The sequence below is a fragment of the Natator depressus genome, chromosome 13 (assembly GCF_965152275.1).
Source record: "Natator depressus isolate rNatDep1 chromosome 13, rNatDep2.hap1, whole genome shotgun sequence".
In the NCBI taxonomy this organism is placed as follows: domain Eukaryota; kingdom Metazoa; phylum Chordata; order Testudines; family Cheloniidae; genus Natator; species Natator depressus.
Genome location: NC_134246.1, coordinates 23,678,853 through 23,701,046, shown reverse-complemented (window position 1 = coordinate 23,701,046; position 22,194 = coordinate 23,678,853). Strand labels below are relative to the sequence as shown.

The window sequence follows — 22,194 nt, the reverse complement described above, 5'->3', positions numbered from 1 at the left end:
AACTGCTTATCCTGGTAGAAAAATTCCTAGGACTTAAATTCAATGTTAACAAAATTCCTCGAGAAAACAACCAGACCAAAAAGCTATCATGACAGCCTCACTCTAACATTAAAAATAACTGTATTTATGCAGGCTAAGATAAGAGATCAAATCTCATGCTTCAGGGCATGAGCTGATCTCCTGCTAGGGTCAGGATAAAGGAATTTTCTTGCCATATGCATCTCACTGCTCAATTGGTTAGAGGCATTCTGCTCATGCTATGCCTTACTCTGGAGTTAGCTGGTACTGACCACTGTTGGAAACAAATATCAGACTTTATGGAGCAATGATCTGCTTCAGTATAGCAAATTCTATGGTTTTATTCTATACACAAAAGAGTGAAGGCCTTTCCATGGCACCACAATTAGGGACTGATCCTAGGATGTGCTGTGCTCTTTCAACTTCCCTTGAGTTGAAGGGAGTCACAATTTGCAGGATTGGATGGCTCTTTAACATGTTCTGGTCTCAGACAGATCCTACACAGAACTTTCAGCTTGCATTTCCATCTTTCACTTGTGTCCCTCTCTGCTCCTAAACTCATTCTGTTCCATATATCACCACTTCTTGTGACTGAACCAGCCCACTGGCAAATTAACTTCTTTGTTCATTCCCTTTTCATTCTCCTTGGAGTTCACAGTTGCACATAATACACCATTTGTTCTCTCTGCTAGATCTCTCCACTTGGCACCAAGCAGACTTCTGTAGCAAACACTTACAGCACTATCTAATTCACAATAAATAGTTACTGAAAGAGGTAGTTTTTCCCCTGAAATGCAGCTAGATGTGACAACTGACTACCACTTGTTCCCTTGCAGAGAAACTGGACAGATATTTGGCAGTGTCCTTTTAAAAATCAGAATCGAACTATTAAACTGAAAAGTTTAACTGGCCATAAATTGCAGCAGGCTCTTGTATTTTTTCGTAGTAGTTTGGATATGTGAATTTTATGAGCTGAGAGAGGTGAAAAGATAGAGGGAAAGAGAGAAGAAGAGAACACCAGATCAAATGCACAATTGTCAAGATTCCATCAGAACATGCTCCAGGGCACATAGCATATCTGATCATCAAAGCTGCCACTTTACTTCCAGAGGATGTGTCACCTGCTTGGTAATAGAATGCACGCTGCTTCCCACTTGTAACAAGGCAAAGAGAAGATATGAGGATCAGGAAAAGTTTATTACCTGTTTGGTCAATTTTGTCACTGATGGGGAAAAGCATCCTCTGATATTTAAAGGGACTAAGCCCCACGGATATGTTATGGTTGAAGCCCCTTGCTTTGGTAAGTGTAGCTGTCAATTCCCAGACAGAATTCAAGGATAAAAGACCAAAATGAGGAGCATAGCATTTCTGTAACTTAGCCTTATCTCTCCAGTTCACTTGCCAGAAGCTACTGGGCTGGAACAAAAGCAGAGTCTCAAGCACCAACAAAATGCAGAAGTTAATGGACAGTCACTAGAGTGGTTGCCATCCCCACAGGCTTAGCACAATCCAAGGCATCAGATAATGCTCAGACAACATCCTGCCATACATAACAGGTCACCTGCTATGCCCGCTCTCTCTGGGGGCCTCTTGCTGTCAAAAGAATACCTGCAAAGAACAGTTTTGTGTCATTATACTGCGCAGTCTTCTACTTCAAGTGTTTCAGCAAGAGGGCAAGCCTAAGCACAAACAAAAGATGTTCTGAGGCCCCTAATCTTATGTAAATTAAAGAAATAACGCTCCCTTACCCCAACATTTATCAACAAATCGGAAAGAAAAAGAAACCCAGATAATAAGTTCCACTCACTAGCATGCATTAAAAAAAATGAGGTTTGAAAAAAAATCAGATTCTGTTGAATAGGAGCCTATTTTACAATTATCTACTCTTAAGGGTGTGTATATAGTGAGAGAGCGAGCAAGCAAGATGGGGAACAGGTAACTGCAGTAAGTAGCCCCATTAATTCTGATTACAGTATAATGTTCAAAAGGAGATTTTAGGCTAATACACTTATGTCTCAGCTGCAGAGAGTTCCATCTAAAATCATTTAATATGATACTTATAATCTCTTTTGACTAGTGGTTATTTACAGCAAATACTTCAGGCTTTTATGTGCATGTGTGAAAAATCAAATATTAATTATATCAATATAGGGATCCTAAATCTTATATTTTAGCACCAACTCTACATATCAAATGTTTTTTCCATTAAATTTTAAAGAGACACCATCCACTTCAAAGATAATTCTCCTATCCGAAGCTCTTTTTAAACCCATTATTGTTACAATTCATGCCTAATGAGTTACAGAGTTTAGAGAAAAATAATTCTGTTTTCCCAGTTTGTTCCTTTTTTGTGCACTTGCTAGTTCTCTCTACAGCCAGTTCCATGAATTCATTACAGTCATTTTTACTTGTGTGTGACAGCAACCATGGAAAAGAAAAATATTTTTATAAAATATGAAAATGTAGTTCCAAACTCTCAAAAGTTGGCAAAGTGACTCTGCAGGAGTCAGCAAGGGACCCCCCACCCCAGTGTATTCTGGTGGTTTTTTTCCCTCCCTCCTTCTGAAGCATCAGAGATGTCCATAGCTGGAGATGGGACACTGGATGGGGAGGGCCAGGGCTCTGAGGTGTTCCCGAGCATTCTGTCTCCCAGTGCTGGCTGGCTGGTATATGCTCACATGCTCAGGCTCCACTTTATCACCACATGTGGAGTCAGGAAGGAATTTTACCCCATATCAGATTGACAGTGACCTTGGGGGGCAGGTTTCACCTTCCTCTGGGGCAAGGGGTGCAGGGTCACTTTCCAGAATCATCTGGGTCTATCTCACTTAATCATGTCACTGCCATTACAGTGGCCTCAGGCACTGGTGCACCTCAGTCCCTCTTATTCTCTGCCTGTGGAACCACAATAGTTTAGTCTCCTGAAGGCTGTAACATGTTGGTCTAATATAAGTTGCTGGGTTTAGTTTGCAGGTGTTGGGTGGTGTTGGTGGCCTGGGATACACAAGAGATCAGACTAGGTGATGTGATGGTCCCTTCTGGCTTTAATTTCTGAGATTCAGAGGCATGAGCAGTATCTGACACTACTTCTAACTTTTGAACATCACTATTTCGTGGCAATAGTTTGCCTTTAAATTCCACCTGCCCATACACACAGGTGAAGTATCCCCCCGCCCCTTCCCTCTGTGTACAATACACACACATACCAAACTTGACCACTTTTTTTGAAGTAATATTTCAACAGTAATAGGTCAAGACTAACTGCCATTTCCTTAGACTCTTGATCTATGCCATTGTTCCAGTCTCCAGGAGCTAACCCCTCACATCCTCCAGCTGGATATACCCAGTCTCCATATCTGCTGAATACAGAGGAATTTGGATGTGACCCCTTTAACATTTCTTTTATTAATTTATCTTATCAAAAGAATTGAAAGCCCCTATATCCTGTTTCACAGACTGACCCTGTGAAGGATCACAACAGCAGAGTGTCTCATTTTGAGGGCCCTACCACATTAATGGCCATGAAAAATGCATCATGGACTGTGAAATCTCGTCTCCCCCCATGAAATCTGTTTTTTGTGTACTTTTACCCTATACTATACAGATTTCACAGGAGAGACCAGAATTTTTTCAAACTGGGGGTCCTGTCCCCACAAGGAGTTTCAGGAGGGGTTGCAGTATTGCCACCCTTACTTCTGTGCTGCCTTCAGAGCTGGGTGGCCAGAGGGCGACAGCTGTTGGCCAGGTGCCCAGCTCTGAAGGCAGCGCCTTGCCAGCAGCAGTGCAGAAGTAAGAGTGGCAATACCATACCATGCCACCCTTACTTCTGTGCGTCTGCCTTCAGAGATGGGCAGCTGGAGTGTGGCGGCTACTGACTGAGGGCCCAGCTCTGCAGGTAGCAGCGCACAGAAGTAAGGGTGGCAATACCGTACCATGCTATCTTTACTTCTGCACAGCTGCTGGCAGCCGCTCTGCCTTCAGAGCTGGGATCCCGGCCAGCAGCCACTGCTCTCTACCTGCCCAGCTCTGGAGGCAGCGCCGTCGCCGGCAGCAGCGCAGAAGTAAGGGTAGCAGTACCACACCCACCTCTATAATAATCTTGCAATCTCCCCATCCCCATGACTCCTTTTTGGGTCAAGACCCCTACAATTACAACACCATGAAATTTCAGATTTAAAAAGCTGAAATCATGAAATTTATGATTTTTTAAATCCTACGACCGTGAAATTGACCAAAATGGACCGTGAATTTGCTAGGGCCCTACTCATTTTGGGGCTTGGGGCTTTTTCTTCTTCCCTCTCTTGATTTTAGCATCTGAATCTCACTTGGTCTTATAAATTTAGCATTGTCTTCATATTAAACTGAATTTAAAATCCACTCCATCTGTAATAGCTCTCTTGGCTGGAAAACTAAAAAGGCATAAGTTTCCATTCCCCCACCCCACCCCCCAGTAAAATTTAAAAGAAGCGTCTCTTCTCTATTACCCCCTTTTCAGTGGCTAAACAGGGAAAATTAAAACCACACATTCTCAGTTTGCAAAATTTGGGTGAAAAAATTCAAACAAAAAACATTCTTTTGAAACCCATGGAACAAAAACTTTGAAATATTTACCTGGCTCCACTTCTAGCTCCCCAAGGATTGCTGAAAAGCGCACCCTAGTGCCCAGAGGTCTTTGATCAGAGCACTAACACGTACATGATCTGACAGACCTATCCCTGATCCCATACTTCTCTCCTAAACCATTGCTTCTGGGGCTGACATCAATGACACCCATCCTGTTCTCCTCTAATTGCAGCTCTGGGCTATGGCTCTGCTCCTACACAGGGGCAGCTCAGCTCCCTTCTCTCCACTCTCAAGTAACCCTTCCCTCTGGCTGACAGCTTTCTCCTGCTAAGCCTGAGCTCCCTACTCAGCTGTCCCCACTTCACCTGTTGTCACCGCCATAAAGGCCAAAAACCACCATCACTCACTTGCCAAGATAGTGCTTGCCATGAGTTTGAGGCATATGGCTTTTTCCAGCCTGTAAAGAGTCAGTAAAAAACCATGCAGGGACTTAATTTATTTTGAATATAATTTAGACTGATCAAATGCAGCTGCAGGCCTAAAAATGGTGCCCTGCAGAAAACCAGCCATCATATCAGTGGTATAAGAAACCTTTTTGTACGGGTACATACTGATTGGGAAAGTTTAGATAAGATATTATCCACTTTAATAAAATCCCTTTATGGTTATTTAAAGCAGGACATTTCATAATCAGTTTTTGATAGGGGATTTATTTAATCAAAAACCTTTCTGAAGTCCATGAAAACAGCTTTCCCTCATTCTGATCAATAATGTGACAAACCATGGATGATTTTGATAAGAATTGTTTTATGGTGCAGTAACTTTCTAAACTCGTGCTAAGATAGTCTCAGTCACGCTTCAGTTGGATGCAAGGCCTGCGGTAAAGAAAGTTAGATAATTGTAACTTTGAAAGTTATTTTCCATAGCTGCACATGAAGAGGGAGGGAAGAGTGATTCAGTGGTCTAGATACAAGACTGGGAGCCTGAGTTCTAAAGCTGGCTCTGAGCAGGACACTGAAAATCAGGCTATAAGATATTGCCCAAACCAGAGGCAATAAGCACCCGCAGCTCCTGTTGGCTTCGGCAGGACTTCTGGGTAACTCTGAAAAATCTTGTGTCTCAGTTTCCCTATCTTTGTAGAAGAATGCCTATATCAAAGGGGTACTGGAGATTATTTCACAGGATACCATCGAACCAAGGCACCTTTCTGAAAATTGTGGATCGACTATACTTACAACCACCACCTGTGGTTTCTGCAACAAATATATTAGTGATCGTTTTTTGGTTTGCATGGTGCGCTTGGAAACCAGTTCTGTCGTCAGTTTTGCTGTTTGTGCTGTATAGCCATTTAGGACCGGACCACAAAAGAGCTATTTACAGGAACAAAGCCACATACATATGTAAACGTGTGCTGTTTTTCCGTTGTTGAAATAGCCTTGCAAACAGGGGAGCAGAACACACACTCACACAAATCAGTATCGACTAAAAAGATGCACCATCTTTCATTAGCCAGTTTAAAAAAAGAAATCAGATTAATGGCGTCACTTTCTTCTTTGTTCAGAACAGTCTTGAAGGATTGTTACTGTGTAAGTCGGATGTGATTATCCTCGTCATAAGATATTTAAAGAGGCTGCACCACCCTGTATGAAAATCGGGATAACGATTTAAATTTTCCAGTCTATTATCTAAATTACCATTATGAGGATATTATATAAAATCTTCAGATATTGGCTAAGCATCTTTCCTCCCTCCTTAGAGGCAACATTTAGTTCATTAGAATCTCTCCAACCTGGTGCTTTCAACAAAGTATAAATGTCATCACTATCAATCTCAACAACCTCTGTATGACAATTAACATTAACCAGTGACCTTCTCCACCGGTAGATTTCATTAGTAAATTACAACTGAAAAAAAAATAGAGCAACATTGGTTAGCCAAATGATTATCTACATCATCATTCATGATTTTAGTCAATGCCATATGAAGTAAAGGAAAACCAAGTTATCTGGGGCACAGTACAAGAGATCATTAGGAGCAGCACTAGTGCCCCTTCCTCCTCCTCCAGTGAAGTAAGCTTTAATTTAAAGCAAGTGTTCTTTACAGAGATGACATGCACAAGTTTGCAGATTCTGGTTTTTGTTGCTCCTGCAAAAGTGTGATTGCACCCATTGTTTAAGACACCTAATTTGTGCAAGTTTTATTTGCAAATGCAAATCAGGAAATTACAGGGCAAACCAAGCCCTGCCATGGCACAATTGCAGGTCCTGCATTGGAGAGTTATAGAGAATGTTTCCTTCAGTAGCCCCTGGAAGGCATAAACTACTGCAAAAGGGAGCAGTGAGGAAGCAGGACTGAGTTGTCCATTTCCCTCTCTCCACCATCATGTGGAGTTGGCTGGACACAGGGGCTCATGCTGTACCTTGTAAGGACTGGTGTAGTATGTGCACTCCCTCTGTGAGGCTCAGGAGCTTGAGGAATTATGCCTCCTTGGGAGTGTTGCAGTTCCACAGTAATTTTCAGGGCTGTGACTGAAAACAAGAACTGAGCCCTAAGCGTACAGTTATCTGTATGCAGAAATCTGGGTTCACCAGGTCCCAATCAGGCTCCAAATCTCAAACTTTGACCTTCAGCATTACAGGTTTAACACTAGTTCCCATCTTAGCCCCTTAAGACAATCAATCAGACAGTGATTTGTGCTGAAGGCTAGAGAATCTGACAGTGATTCTAGTGTTCGGAGAGTTACAGGAAGGCAAGAGGATGAGCACAGTGGCACTTGCTGAAATACTGAGTGTGTTGGCATGCTGGCATCAGTATCCTTGTTCTTTCCCTCTGTGTGCAACAAATGTGGAAAACCCTCCAACCATCTGCCAGCTCCTGCCTATCTGACAGATATCATGCAACATCAAACACCTGTATGCCAGATCCGCACAGTTTGTATGAATGTCACTGCTGATTTGTCTCAAGAAAACACTGCATGCCAAGTGCTTTCCTTGCCCATTTCAAAGAGAACAGAATGTAGTTAGGAAGCTTCCTTTTTCTTCATGCTGCACGCAACTCCCTACTCTTCCCCATTTGGAGAGGGAAGGAGGGTTGATGTGGGTTCTCATGCTGTGGCAGTGTGTGGTGAATACTAATGCATCAAGACTTAATCCAACCATAGGAAAACATTTGGCCAAACGTAGTTACTGCTGAAAATACTTTAAAACCCCTTGCAGACATCAGGTTGGTTGGTTTAATTCATAAACATGGATATTTGGAATCAGATATTGTGCACGAACTCACTAAAGTCCACTTGCTATATTACCCTAGTGGAAGGAAGAGAGATACATCCTCTAATCAACTTATTTCCTTTGTTTTAACTGTGGCAAGTGACATCTAGAAATCTGCAGATGAAATGTGATCCATACCTTGAGAAGAAAGCAGTATGGAAGGAAGGATCTTACAGTGGGATGCCTAACCCACTCCATTGTCGGGCAAGAAGCCTGATTTCCCTTGGCATGTGACAAATACACAACATATTCAGAATACCAAGAACGGGTTCATCTTTCACCAGGAAAGTTAAAAGTGATTGCAGAACTGGTCTCCTCCACCCCTTTCTTCAAAATTCCTCCATGCAAATATGAAGGAACAAAACAAGATATCCTGCAACATTCAGTGAGCAATAAATGCTGCAGCAGGTAAAGAGGAGAGTTATTCAGCCTCCTTGAATGGAGGACAAAAACATACCTGTCCCACACTTTCTAACACTTGCCATTCATGCTATTGATTTGTTGGAACTTTTTATTAAGGCAAAGTTACAACAAAACATTATAACATACTTCATCGTACACTGTTTATTCAGGATCAGGTTAATAGTCAAAGAACCTGGCTAAAGATTCTGACTTGCTGGCTGGGTAGTTGGTGAGAAAGCTTTTCAATTACATGGACAGTCCATATTTTCTGATAGCACAATTCCATACGAGGAAAGGTCAGATTTTTCCAATAATGTGCAATATAAAGTCTAGCTGCTAACTATAAACAAAGAAATTAGTTGTATATTCATTCAGATCTGTGCACATCAGGAAGTTTTACGGTGGAGTCCCCATGAATTTAAGGTCTGATTTCATTCTGTAAGTCAAAAGCCCTGGTTGATAAATTCAGCTGTGCATAAAATTTCAGGCAGAGCAAAACTAGCCATATGGGTATCAGTGGGTGAATATTTGCACTGTTTTGAAGAAAAAATAAGTCTGGGGAGGAAATTGAAACAAAACAAAACAAGACATTTTGAAACAATCACAGAATTATATATTGCAAAAATATTTCTGAAGTTTGTACAAAGCTTTCTGTTTTGTGGCTGACTGCAAAAGTTACCTAAGAGGAAAAGTATGTATTTACTATGCGCGTAAGAGAAGGAAATATTGATAAAGGGCTTGTGTTAGGGTCAATGTGACCATCAGAGAACTAGTTTGAAAGATTATCATTGGCTTGTCGTGTTCTTATCTTCTTGGGTTTCCCACTTCTGTAGTGAGTGGGAATGCACTGTAGATGTCTAAACAGCTGCCTATGCCTTTTAAAAGCATGCCACCTGAACAGAAGAATGAATGTAAGAAAACAAACATGCCACAATCCATATCCTGAATTCAAAGAGCGCTCCATACAATACAGCTACATCAAAAGAGGGGTGGGAGTACTGGCTGTTATTGGGTCAGTAACTCATTGGTGCATAGAAATAAGAATAGAGCTAGATACTGCTTGCACTGTAATGCAGCCTTGTTCAGCTTCCAATCACAAAACATTTAAACCAAAACCACGGTGCTGTTTATAAAGCAGAATATACCCTACCTGCACATTTTGTTCTTGTTGTGAGTGGAGGCCCAGGTGGCCCTGTGCCCCCTTCACCAGGGCGGGTGAGGAGCACTCTGATCTCATACTCCACATCGGGGTCCAGGTGCCACAGCTTGTAATTTGGGGAGTCTACGATGTGTGTTTCTGCCCAGTTCCCAGTGGTTGTCCGGTACTCCACCTCCTTCAGTATTATAGGCCCATCTCCAATGATAGAATTGGCGTTGGGTTTGATCCACAGATAGGTGGCGCCGACAGCCAGCAGTTCAGGGGGCGCAATGGGCGTCGGAGGTTCTGCAAGCAACAAAAAGTTAGAAGATGCTTGTGAAATGTGTTAATAGCACATTTAACTTGCATTGGTAACTTAACAGCATGTTCAGCAGAAAGGCTGGTCCAAACTCTGCTCTGTTACACAGGTGCACTTCTCATGGATATGTACCGGACAGTACCTTACATGAGACTGAATTCCATGGAATTGAGGATAATTTGGCTTAATATATTTATTTCTAACTGGGTGCTATAACAGACTCCAGGAGGTAGAAAGTCCGACTCTTTATGGAAAATGAGGAGCCACATAATATGAAAGAAAAATAAGTTTTATCTATTTAGAAATACCGTCACGAAATAAGCTCCTCACCTTAGCCCATCCCACGTACTCATCACAAAATAGATAACTTTATCCTCACCCATCTCCTGAGTAATTTACCATAAAGTGATTATTAAAATAAAATACAGTAACTTGAAAAGGTCAACGCTGTTCCCACAGTTACTTCCTACTTTAAGAGGAGGAAATGCAGTGTAGCAAAGGGCACTGTCTAGCTGTGAGCAAAGACCATGTTTTTATTGGTGACCACTGTATTTAGGGAATTCAAAATGCCATTTTAATAAGAGGCTGTAGTTTTAAAATAGGATACATTTTTAGACCAAATTAGTTGACAGTGTCTCTAAAAATACAATTGAAAATGTATTTAAATGCCTGAAGGGTCTTTGCTTGTTTAATAGTAACACAAACAGAATGCTGATGAAGTTCAATGTAACTACATTACTGCTATGGTGGGGCTAAAAGAGAAACTAAGACAGTGAATTAACACACTCCATGGTGTTCAAGAGCAAAATATGTTTAACTTCATGAGTGATGGCACTAAAGCCAAGTCTGCGTCAGACTTGAAGACTGCCTCGAAGAAGTTTGAGAAGCATTATCAGGAGGCAGGAACCAGACGGGTGAAGATACCTCTGTGATAAAAAGGAGAGCAAGTCAGCAAGATGGCTCTCCAGCACCCTCTGATGAAATCCTCAAAAAGTCTACAGGGGCCTGGCATCCTGCCTCATTTTTTGGTATTATCCCTGTACACATAACACTGGCATATTGGAAGCCACATGAATACCATATGCCTTGTGGTTTTGAAAACCTGAACTGAAATGTGCAAGATTCTGAGCGATTTCTTTAATCACATCTGGTCTGTTTTCCACACCTCTAATTTGGTTTGCCCTCAGCCCAGAGGACACAGAAATTCTCTTTGCTTGTGAAACTAAGGAGACAGACACAGCAGACACCCTTTTTCTTAAGGAAAGAAGTCCTACAGAAGTTAATGACACAGAGCCTTTTAAGTTTTAGAAATAGATTTCTGCAAGAGTTACTCTAAAAACCCTTTTGAATTGAATAGAATGATAAGCTTTCCTCCTGTGATTAGTTAAAGGAATGAATGCCTTGGCTGCAAACCACAGAGGAGCTCAAGAGATATGCATTTATATGTGCAGAACATTCCTGAAAGTGTGGAAATGCCCCACTGAACCTTAGGAAGCGCCTTAGTCCCCCATTCCATAACTTACACGGTTCATTGTAGGGGCATGGAGGTTACCCAAAGTCACAGCAGATCCCGCAGTTCGCAACTTGCAAATTTTGACAGAGAAAAAAACCCAACTCCATTGACAAGCCTTCCCAGCCAAGGAGGTTTTACTCTGAGCTTAAATTCTGTAGAAAATCAGGGCCTTAGATTAAAAGCCCTCTAGCAAGACACCAGGGCCTGGATGCACAAGAGGAGTTAGGTGCTTAAGTCTCTGTTTTAGGCACCTAAGGGTATGTCTACATCATGAAGGAGGAAGGGCCCAGATTCTGGGCTCCAGCCCGAGCCCAAACATCAACACTGTAATTTTCTATAGCCCCGCAAGCCTGAGTGAGCTGACACGGGCCAGCCATGGGTGTTTTATTGCAGCGTAGACATACCCTAAATCCCAGTTTGGGGACCACTGTACTGCACAAAACTCCTGGTGAATTCTGCTGGCACCTAGACTCACTCAACACCTAGCTTTTCAGGGTATAAGTTCCCTCGGCGCCTATGTTTCTGCCTCTGGACATGCACGCTGCTGCCTCCCTCTAGGCACCCAGACACTTATCTCCCACTTAAGCCACAAAGTGATTCACAAATCAGGAGAAGACAGGCATTTGACCACCTAAGTCATGTGCAGGGCCCAATCCTGTAGGTGCCCTCTGGGCACGGCTACCGGGTAGGGCCCTTCAGGTGAGTTCACACAAAACAGCTGAGGGAAGGGAGAAGGAGGACATCCCTCGAAACGTTTAGCACATATGGGCACCCTGACCACTGGGCTGAAAGTTATGAGGGAGGTCCCTCTCCTTCCTCCTGGCTTCTTGTTAAAATGGTGTAGATCAGTGGTTTTTAACCTTTTTTCATTTGGGGACCGCTAAAAATTTCAAATGGAGGGGCAGACCCTTTGAAAATCTTAGACATAGTCTGTGGACCCCCCAGGGGTCCGTGGACCACAGGTAGAAAACAACTGTTCTATGGTAACAACAACCTTTCACAGACCCCTGAGATGTAGTCTGTGGTCCCAGATTGAAAACCACTGGTGTAAGCACCTGACAGCAGGAGAGCAGTCACAGCTGAGAATCGCTAACAGCATTGCAGAGATAGACTTAGCATTCTCCCCTTCTGGTCAGCAGCTCCCGTTAGCTAACCTAGGCAGGCTCCCTGCCTAGCGTGTGTTAGGATATAGATATTCAGGCCTGTCTGTAAAGGCCTATACTCTAATTTAGGTGTATTCTTATCATTTAGCTAGTTATAGAGGTATAAAAGAAAGAATCAAAATCACTGTCTGCCGGTGTAAGGGCCTTCTCTTACTGTGACAGTCTGAGGCCCTGTTCTAAGGCTAAGGCCTTTGGCTAAGCAGCAGAGGCAGCCATAAGCTGGGAAGCGACCGGTCACATCTTTACATTCCAAACTAGACACATTGAAATAAGGTGCTATTGGGCTGTTAGGAATACAATCCTGTCCTGATAATGCCTAACGCCTCCAGAGAAAGGGAAGTGCCTAGAAGATGTAAAAGGAAACTTAGTTTGATAGCATCCTGTCTGACAAGAACTCACTTATCAATAGCTGGGACGTGAACTCCTCGTTTTTTTGTTGTTCTATCACTGTAGTCCCCCGATTTCCCTATTGTTTGTCTGTATAATCTCTGTCTGGTTCTGTGATTGTTTCTGTCTGCTGTATAATTAATTTTGCTGGGTGTAAACTAATTAAGGTGGTGGGATATAATTGGTTACATAATCATGTTACAATATGTTAGGATTGGTTAGTTAAATTTCAGTAAAATGATTGGTTAAGGTATAGCTAAGCAGAACTCAAGTTTTACTATGTAGTCTGCAGTCAGTCAGGAAGTGAGGGGGGAATGGGAACAGGGAATGGGGGTGGGGAATTGGAATCATGTTTTGCTAAGAGGGGGAATGGGAACAGGGACACAGGTAAGTCTCTGTGGGGTCAGAGCTGGGAAGGGGGACACTAAGGAAGGAAACTGGAATCATGGTTGCTGGAAGTTCACCCCAATAAACATCGAATTGTTTGCACCTTTGGACTTCGGGTATTGTTGCTCTCTGTTCATGCGAGAAGGACCAGGGAAGTAAGCGGGTGAAGGAATAAGCCCCCTAGAAGCATACTGGCTTTTGTGATTTGCAGACTAAGGCACCTGTCTCTCTCCATTCATTGGAGAGGAACCTAGGCACCTAACTTTGGCTTTGTGAAGCACAGTGATTTTCTAGGTATTGAACTCCTTTTGTGCATCCAGGCCCTTGTCTGTAAAGCAAATAGAACTAGCATGGTGATACATAAATAAGTAATAAAGAGCTGAACAAATAATCTAATGAATAAGTAATTCAGTAAATTCCAGCCCTATTTGTGGTTTATTAGTGTAGGATAATTTTCTCTGATTAATCTATTATTCAAAGTTACTCAAAATTTATGGTGAATGTTATTTACTCGGTGGCTTGCTATTCAAAATCTGAGCTGAGTTGCTTCATTGGGATCAACCACAGAAATTATGCTGTTAGTTCCCTGGAAGAATGAGCAACTCTTATCATCACAATTATAATTGGAGTAATAGATATCTCCCATAAGCAAACAAAACAGTGTGAGAAATACAGTTTGTTTAAAATTCAAACAAATGTTTGCAAACTTAGTTTTTGCCCCTTTCTCCAAACTCCAGGCAGAAACTTTTTAGTGTCAAAAAGCTAGTGGTTTACATTAGGGATGTCCCCAACAAATCTATTTTCAAAAAATTCAAGCATGGGTAGCTAGAACTTCATTAAAAATATGAGCATCACAAACTGCTTAAAATTGATTTTTCCCCTCTGCACTATAATTAAAAGAAGATCTTACAGATTTATTTTTTCATGCCAAAAAAAAAAGAAAAAAGAAAAAAGAAAGAAGACGGCATCTTACAAGTTAAGTTACATCTCAAGTTAGGAGACAAATGAAATATTAAGCCCCAAACTCCTAAATCTCTGTAAAAAATTAGATTTAAGCTCCCAAATAAGTTGGGTGTTGAGATGCTGAGTGCTGCAACGCCTGCATACAGTAACTCCTCACTTAAAGTGATCACGGTTAACATTGTTTCGTTGTTACGGTGCTGATCAATTAGAGAACATGCTCATTTAAAGTTGCGCAATGCTCCCTTAAACATCTTTTGGCAGCTGCCTGCTTTGTCCACTGCTTGCAGGAAGAGCAGCCCGTTGGAGTGAGCTGGTTGGGGTTTGGAGCCGGGGTGGACGGGCAGCCCCCATCAGCTCCCTGCTCCCCTAAGTTCCCTGTGCGGCAGCCGCCCAGCAGGCTATCAATTGCTGGACAGTTCAGCTGTCCCTCCCCCCGCTGCCGTGTGCTGCTCCTGCCCTCTGCCTTAGAGCTGCTGCTTCGCGGGGGGGGGGGGGGTGGAGAGAAGAGGGGGGCTGTCATAAATATAAAGGGAAGGGTAACCACCTTTCTATATACAGTGCTATAAAATCCCTCCTGGCCAGAGGCAACATCCTGTTACCTGTAAAGGGTTAAGAAGCTCAGCTAACCTGGCTGGCACCTGACCCAAAGGACCAATAAAAGGGGAAGATACTTTCAAATCTTGGGGGGGGGGGTGGAATCTGTACCCTAGAGTTCAGAGTGGGGAAGGAACCCTGACAGGGGCTAATGTCATGGTGTCCCCCTCCCCCTGCTCCTGAACCCCGCTTACCCCATTTCCATAGAGCAGGGGGACACACGACAGGGCTCAGGATGGAGGGAGCTTCCTGGCAGCAGCTTCTGACTCAACTTGCTGATCTACTTAAAAAGGCAGTGTATTTAGAGTGGGGTCAATGTACTTAAAGGGGCAATGCACATCTCTCTCTCTCACACACACGGCATGTGTCTCTGTCTCTGACTGCCATGCTGTCTCCCCTCCCTCCATTCGTGCTGCCTTGTGGTGTGCGAGGCTACATTAACAACAATGGGTTAATCCTTGAGGGCTCAGCTGATTGCTACTTCATCATTTACCAGTAAGGCATTCTCTGGGAAATATCCCAACCTCTGACTTCACCACCTCAACCAAGCTTCACAATCATCATTGCTGTGTACCAGTATTAAATTGTTTGTTTAAAACTTATACTGTGTGTGTGTGTGTGTGTGTGTGTGTGTGTGTGTGTGTGTGTGTGTATATATTCTTTCGTCTGGTGAAAAACATTTCCCTGGAACCTAACCCCCCCATTTCCATTAATTCTTATGGGGAAATTGGATTTGCTCAACATTGTTTCACTTAGAGTCACATTTTTCAGGAACATAACTACAATGTTAAGCGAGGAGTTACTGTACCTTCAAAATCTGGGCCATAGAATCTATGTCTACAAAATTACTTTGCTAAGCCTGTGTTCCTTATTTGCCTGCCATGTTGTCCTTCAATGGGTTAATCAGAAGCTCAGCATGTTTACAGAAAGGTGGAACTGAGCGAACATGCAGAAGCAACCAGGGGTTCAGAAAGGCTTGTGGCTCTAGAATGTAAGTCAGCCAGACTGCAAGATCCTTCTGCTCAAGAAGAGTGTCAGACATGAGGTCTGCACCTGGGAATGTGCATGAGACCCCCCCAGAGCTAGGAACAGTGTCCAGTTACACCCAGGCCCAGATTACTTAGAAGCAAGTGGGATCCAAAGGTTGGGTCCATTCACAACAGATGGGCACCTGTTTGGAGATGGGGACTGGGCCAAGTTGCGACAGATGTTACCCCCCAGCAATGTGACAACTAATTTGACCAGGTCATCAAAAAAAAATCCATCCAACTCCTTTAACTCACACAGCATTGTATGAATTTCATGCTATTATGTTAACTGCCTGTATACTGCTCTGGAGAATGCAATTTAGGCCCCACCTATACCAGTGACATCGTTTCCATAGCGACTAATAGACTTTAAAAAGAGAAGTGGAAGGACACTAAACAAAGGGCATAGAAAATAAAAGGAACATTTAACCTTTGTGTAGGGAGACTATCACAAAGCATCTAAGGGTTGTACAATTCAAAAGTGCAGGCTTGAGGATAACGCTGCACTTCCAGAGAGCTTTTCAAACAAAGATGTCAATATATTTTATACAAACAGATATCAGTATGCCCATTTTACACCGATGGGGAAACTGAGGCACAGAACATTTAACTGACTCATCCAAAATCAGAGGATTCTTATGGCCAAGCTGTGAGTACCATCCAGATCTCTTAATTCTCAGTCTGGTACTTTAACCCTTTGTCCATCCATCTATTTTAATGGGCCCAGACCCATTAGATCTAAATCTATTCTAGAATTAAACCTAATTTGTATCAGAATCTCAACTCTCCCACAGTGAGGGATTCAGACCCAGCTCTCTATACAGGATTTTTTAAAACCAAATACTTTCAAATAGAAACCAAACAAAACCACATAGCCTGAAAAAGCATTCATGTATGGGGCAATACAGCACAGGGGAAGCGCAGTGACAAACCCTTGAGGACCATCAAACCTGCCAGTAAGGGAATCAGCCAAAATCTAACCAACTGATTGAGAAAGGCAGGCAAAGAAGGAAGAAACGTGAAGGAGGGACCCAAAAATGTATTAAGAAAATGGAAACCCCACCTAAGTGAAGCCAAGAGAAGAATGGAATTGAGAGCTTCTGAAGAGAAGTAGCCAAAGAGACAAACAAAACAAGATATTACATATATCAAAAGCAGGAAGCTTGTGAGAAATCAGTAGATCTGCTGACTCCCAGAGTAAAGAAGTTCTGAAGAGGATAAGTGCATTGTAGAGGCTAAATTTTTTCTTTGCATCAGTCTTCATTACAACATTGCTGGGGAGATATTTGGAAGAGAACAGGTTCAGGGTAGGTAAGGATGATGCACTTTCAGAAATTGAGGTGTCAAAAAAAAAAAGAAGAGAGAGAGAGAGAGGTAGTTTGGGATTATTCTGTTTAACTAGTCAGTTTAAGTCCCTACGACCAGATGGTATTCACACCAGAGTTCCAAAGGAATTTTAAAATCAAATAGCCAAGCTCCTGATAAACACACAATTTCACTTTAAAACTCTGTGGGAAGGCTGGAAAATAGCAAATGCGATTGTCTTTTAAAGAAGTTCTGGGTAATCCTGTGAATAGATCAGTAAACCCTAAGCATTTATAAAATTGCAAAAATGGATTAGACTAAACTACTTCCCAAACTGAGATAATCTGTATGGTACATTTTCCCCTAATACTAGTCCCATGAGCAATAGGCTTCATACTAGAAATACATAGCTATAACAATATCATCCTAGCAGGTACCAATTCTCTACAGGGACCTTATGTTTTTGCAGCTTTAATCCAACATATCTGCCCATATCTGGAGCTCCTGTCAGTGCTGCGAACACTAAAATGTGATTACAATGGACTATGATTGCTCAAAAAATTACAGAGTCATGGGACTGCGATGAATTTCCCTGTAGGCAGCCGGTAATACAGTGAAGGATCAACCAGGGTGAAAAATACTTGCATGTTAGTGTCTACAGTCATATAATGGGCTATGGACACAGCCTGGTGGTAGACATCAAATCTATTTCAACCCTAATTTAACTGGAAAGTTAGCTGTGAATTTTTATTCTTAGATTATCGACTATACAAACAGAGTCCGTTGCTTGAGATCAGTAGCTGTTTGAGAGACTAGGACATCAAAACTCTTTTCACTGGAAGAACTAACTTGGTACTGAAATGCCTCAGATGATATCACTTGCATTAATTTGACCCTAGATTAACTTTTTGAGCATGCCTACTTTAAAATTTCACCGGATTAAAAGACTATCAGTTTCAGAAACATCTCAAAGCTTTAAAATAGGTAATTTAATAGAAATGGTTGAATCTTCCAAGCCAGTGAATTTTTAAGAGCAGCCACTATATTAGCAGCTTTCATCTGAAGTTGAAAATGGCTGGGGAAACCTAGGACAGAAGGGGAGCCAAGTGAGAAAAGGCCCTTCAGTTTTAATGAACATTTGTACATAATGTTCACACATTAGAGACCATTTCTTTCCAATGGATGATGAAGGATGGCATTATGGTTGAAGTATTGACTGTAACTCAGATCTGGTTTGAAGCCCCAGCTCTACTATAGTCTTCTTATATGACCTTGGATAACTCACTCTGTGTCCCTGGTTCCTCGTCTGTGGAATGGGGATAATACTTCCCTCTCTCTGTCTTGCCAATTTACATTAAGCTCTTTGCTGCAGATACTCTATCTATGAACAATGCCCGTCACAATGAGGTCTTGAAGTACTACTGTGACACCGAAAGTAATGTCAGTTGTTTCCCTTCATCTTTGTACAATGATAAGATGCAGCAATCAGTTACTACAGGAAAGCATTATATGTTAGATCTGGTTAACAGTTCTTACCTCGGTTTTTGTTATGCTCACCATAAAGTGTTCAATGATCCACCATTCTCTCTCCCATGCATTTTTTGCATTAGACAATATCATTTTTTGCAGTAGCTACCACATGTCTACACCGACAGAGACTAACATGCCCAATTAGATGCAACAGTGATTGCTCTGATGTTTATATTTATTTCAAAGTATGAAACATGAAAGAACACCTAATTCAAGAGACTGGGCACATATGACAAAATTAAAAATGCAAACAATTTTTCTTCTCAAAAGAATCAAGGCAGAAAACTGGAACTTTCCCCATTATAGATTCCTGAAAATCCACACCACTATATTTTCCCCAAAGGTGTGTCTCAAATAGATGGGGTTTGCAGCATGACCTATAAGTAAACAAACAAAAAATGGACTATTGCAAACTGTAATGGGATGACCTGCACCATTAAGGGTCAGTGGCCTGGAGCAGTCAGTCCCATACAATTAGCCCAGCTGGGTATGGGATAGAGGATCCGATTCTTCTACAAAAAGCAGCAGGAAGCTCCAGGAAAGGGGGGATGCTTAGGGGGAGGGACAGACAAGTCCACTAGGAGTGAATAGGCTCCAGCAGTGAACCCTGAGTCTTCAGGGAATGCAAGGAAGGCCTGAGAGACCCCAAGTGAGAAAGAAACTGGGAATATGGACTTGATAAGGCTTTTTGAGACTTTATTTTGGAACTGACTTTAATATTAATAAATCCAGCCCCAAAGGAGGGGCATGCTGCACCAAAACAGAGTTGTTTTGATAGTTTGATTTAAGGGGCCCTGAGCTGAAGAAGAGGGAAACTGTGGCAGGGTACCTGCAGAATGACCTCAGGCCACAAGTGGATGATCAGAAGGTGGCTGGCCCATTTACACAGAGCAGCAGGAGATGTTGGGCACTGAATTCCAAAACTAAGGCACCCCCATGGAGAACTCTGCCAGCTTCATTCTCTTACATACTAAAGGAGTATGTTGATCTCACCTGCTTCAAATACCTTTGGTAGCCCCATGGTGTCGGATCTAAAGAAACCTTTGTCAACCATCTGCAACCTGGAGCCCCAAACCTGGCACTCCAGCTATCTCCCCTCTCACTTTATCTGTTGCTCATCATCAGTAAACCAAGGTGACATGTGAGGACAAAGCGGTGGAAGGAGACAACTGGGAGGTCACCATATCAATTGTGAAAAAGATTGTGAAGTCCGACAATCCATCCACAGAGTGGATGGGTCAGAGTGGTCTGTCAGAACACAAGTTTGTCCTTGAGATGTTTCTGGAGGCACTCTGGTTTCCTTTGGGAAGGTGAATCATCAGAACAGGCCCTTCGCTCCAACTTCCCCCTCACTGATAGATCTCAAAGTGCTTTACAAAGTTGAGTAGATCCATTATCATTCTATAGATCGAGAAACTAAGGCGTAAATAGGTTAAATGACTTTCCCAAGGTCACGAAGGCAGAGCTGAGAAGATAATCCAGATCTCTTGACTTTCAGTACAGGGCCCTGAGAGTATTGCACCATGCTACCATCCAAGAGCGCCTTTGTCCCAGTTCAGTAATCAATATTCTGGCACTCAACCCGTCAAACTCTCGTGAGCACTAACTGGTTAAGACGGCTGCATGGGAATGGAGGGAAGTGACTTTAATGGTCAGTGCACTACTCAGGTCTTGAAAATTAGTCTTGGCAGCAATAGCTTCCTGCTCTCGATACTTCTGACACTCTCACAATATGGTGAAAAATGATACCTGTCAAACCGTTTTTATAGAGGTTTTTTGTTTGTTTTTTAAGCTTTCATGAAATGCCCCAAGGGTGGCAAAAGGCAGGGGAAGAACAGCTGGTCTGTGGTTTGTGTGACTGTCTTTTATAAAAAAAAAAAAAAAAAAAAAAAGATTAAAGCAACAAGATCAGAAAATATGAAAAATGAAATTCTACTATCAGTGGGGAGAGAAAATGTCCCCTCCAAAAGAAAAGAGACGCTTGTTCAGTCTTCTGGGGACAACTAATATGCACGGCAATTTCTCAGCTTGCCCCATCCTTTGAGATGGATGGACTGGTGCAGATAAAAGAATCCACTTGAACCTTCAAAAACAACATGAACTCGAACATCTGAGACCAGAAGCTCACATAACTTCCCCCACATCCTGCCACCACCAGCATTTTTCAGGAGTTTTTTTGCTTCTACATTTTCATCTATGACCAGAAGCCCCGGAATATTAAAAAAAATCTGTTCTCGGTGTGTTTCTTGCCTGATCACCAGGAGGAAATATCCTGCCAGAGAGTCCAGGAGAAAAAGCTACTCATGAGATTTCTAGCCCAAGATCTCTGGATAAGCATTCTGAATGACAGGTGCTTATCTGAATTAAGCTTCTGAATCTTTTCAGTGTTCATTACTAGTTCGTAACGGGTCCATCTCAGATAATGCACAAAAAGATGAACTCTTGCTGCCTTTAAATTTTTTAGTTGAAGATGTCCACCCATAAAGAGCCACCGATGCCGAATGGAAAACTTTGGAAACTACTCCAGATTATACAAATCTGCCACCAAAGAGTGGGATCACGCCCTCATTCTGTGCTGTGCAATCATGCAAGCAAGAGAAGCTTCTCAACATCCCTCTTTGCAGCAGCAAGACAAGAAAGCAACCTAGCACTTGAGAACACCAGATCGCTCCCAGCTAAGTTATCTAGCTCATATCCCTGAACTAGCTTCGAGGCTCTACACTTATAAAAGCATCCGCTCTGCATGCCCCATGCATGGCCAGTCAGCAAATTCTACACCTACAACAAGCACACAGCCAACACTGCTCTGCCTCATGCACACAGTATACAGCATAGTTTCCACCAATAAAGTCAGATAAAGTTCCACCAATAAAGTTCCCTGTTTTCTTTACAATCAATGGTATTTACATGAAAAACAAGATCTGTGTTTCCAAAGACGTCACCCACTGGTGCGCATTCCCCAGCTAATGGGAATCGCAAGTCTCTGCTTGTGACATCTAGTTTAAGACCGTAGAATTGATCAGTGTTTGCCAAATGGATAAGGATGGAGTTGGGAGGTAAGGAAACTTAATTTCAGGCTTCTCAGAGGGTATTATAAATAATAAAGAACAAAGCATGTTTGCATGGCCTCCTGCCCAATAGCTGCAGGGTGTATTACAAATTAAGAACTGCAATGAACACATGTACTTTAATTTGGATTTTAGAAGCCAACTGCTTTTCAAAGAAGAATGAGAATGTGTTAAAGCTCCTGTGTTCTGATTTTTCCCCCCATTTAAACAGTTTGTCACCATTTCACTTACTATTTTATTCATTCTGTTTATGACTATAACCTGCTGTTAATGTTTCACACTGCTGTCTGAACTGTATTCACGTAAGTTATTGCTCCTGGTTTTACACCTCAGTAAAGAGCAGCCTGAATTCTGAATCATAGTATTTATACTGTACTGACGTTGCTTACAAGACTATTCTGCAGTGTGCATTATAAATATGAGGTGGTTTGTTAGTGGATGATTGCCTAAGCCTACAATTCTTTTAGTCTCCCAAAAAATGGTATAAGAATTTTACAACATCCAGTAAAGGGCTGGGTCACTAAGGTAGCAATAGAGTGCTATAGGA

The 22,194-nt window shown here is 42.2% G+C and overlaps 1 protein-coding gene across 5 annotated transcripts in view; it reads right to left on the bottom strand.

Annotated features, from left to right (window-relative positions):
* The window catches only part of PTPRT (protein tyrosine phosphatase receptor type T), a 720,698-nt gene that overhangs the window by 353,161 nt on the left and 345,343 nt on the right, over positions 1-22,194 (bottom strand). For all 5 annotated transcript variants that reach the window (XM_074970228.1, XM_074970229.1, XM_074970231.1 and 2 more), the window contains exon 7: positions 9,403-9,696. In XM_074970228.1, coding sequence (XP_074826329.1) covers positions 9,403-9,696 — 294 coding nt within the window. The remainder of the gene's footprint in view (positions 1-9,402; positions 9,697-22,194) is intronic.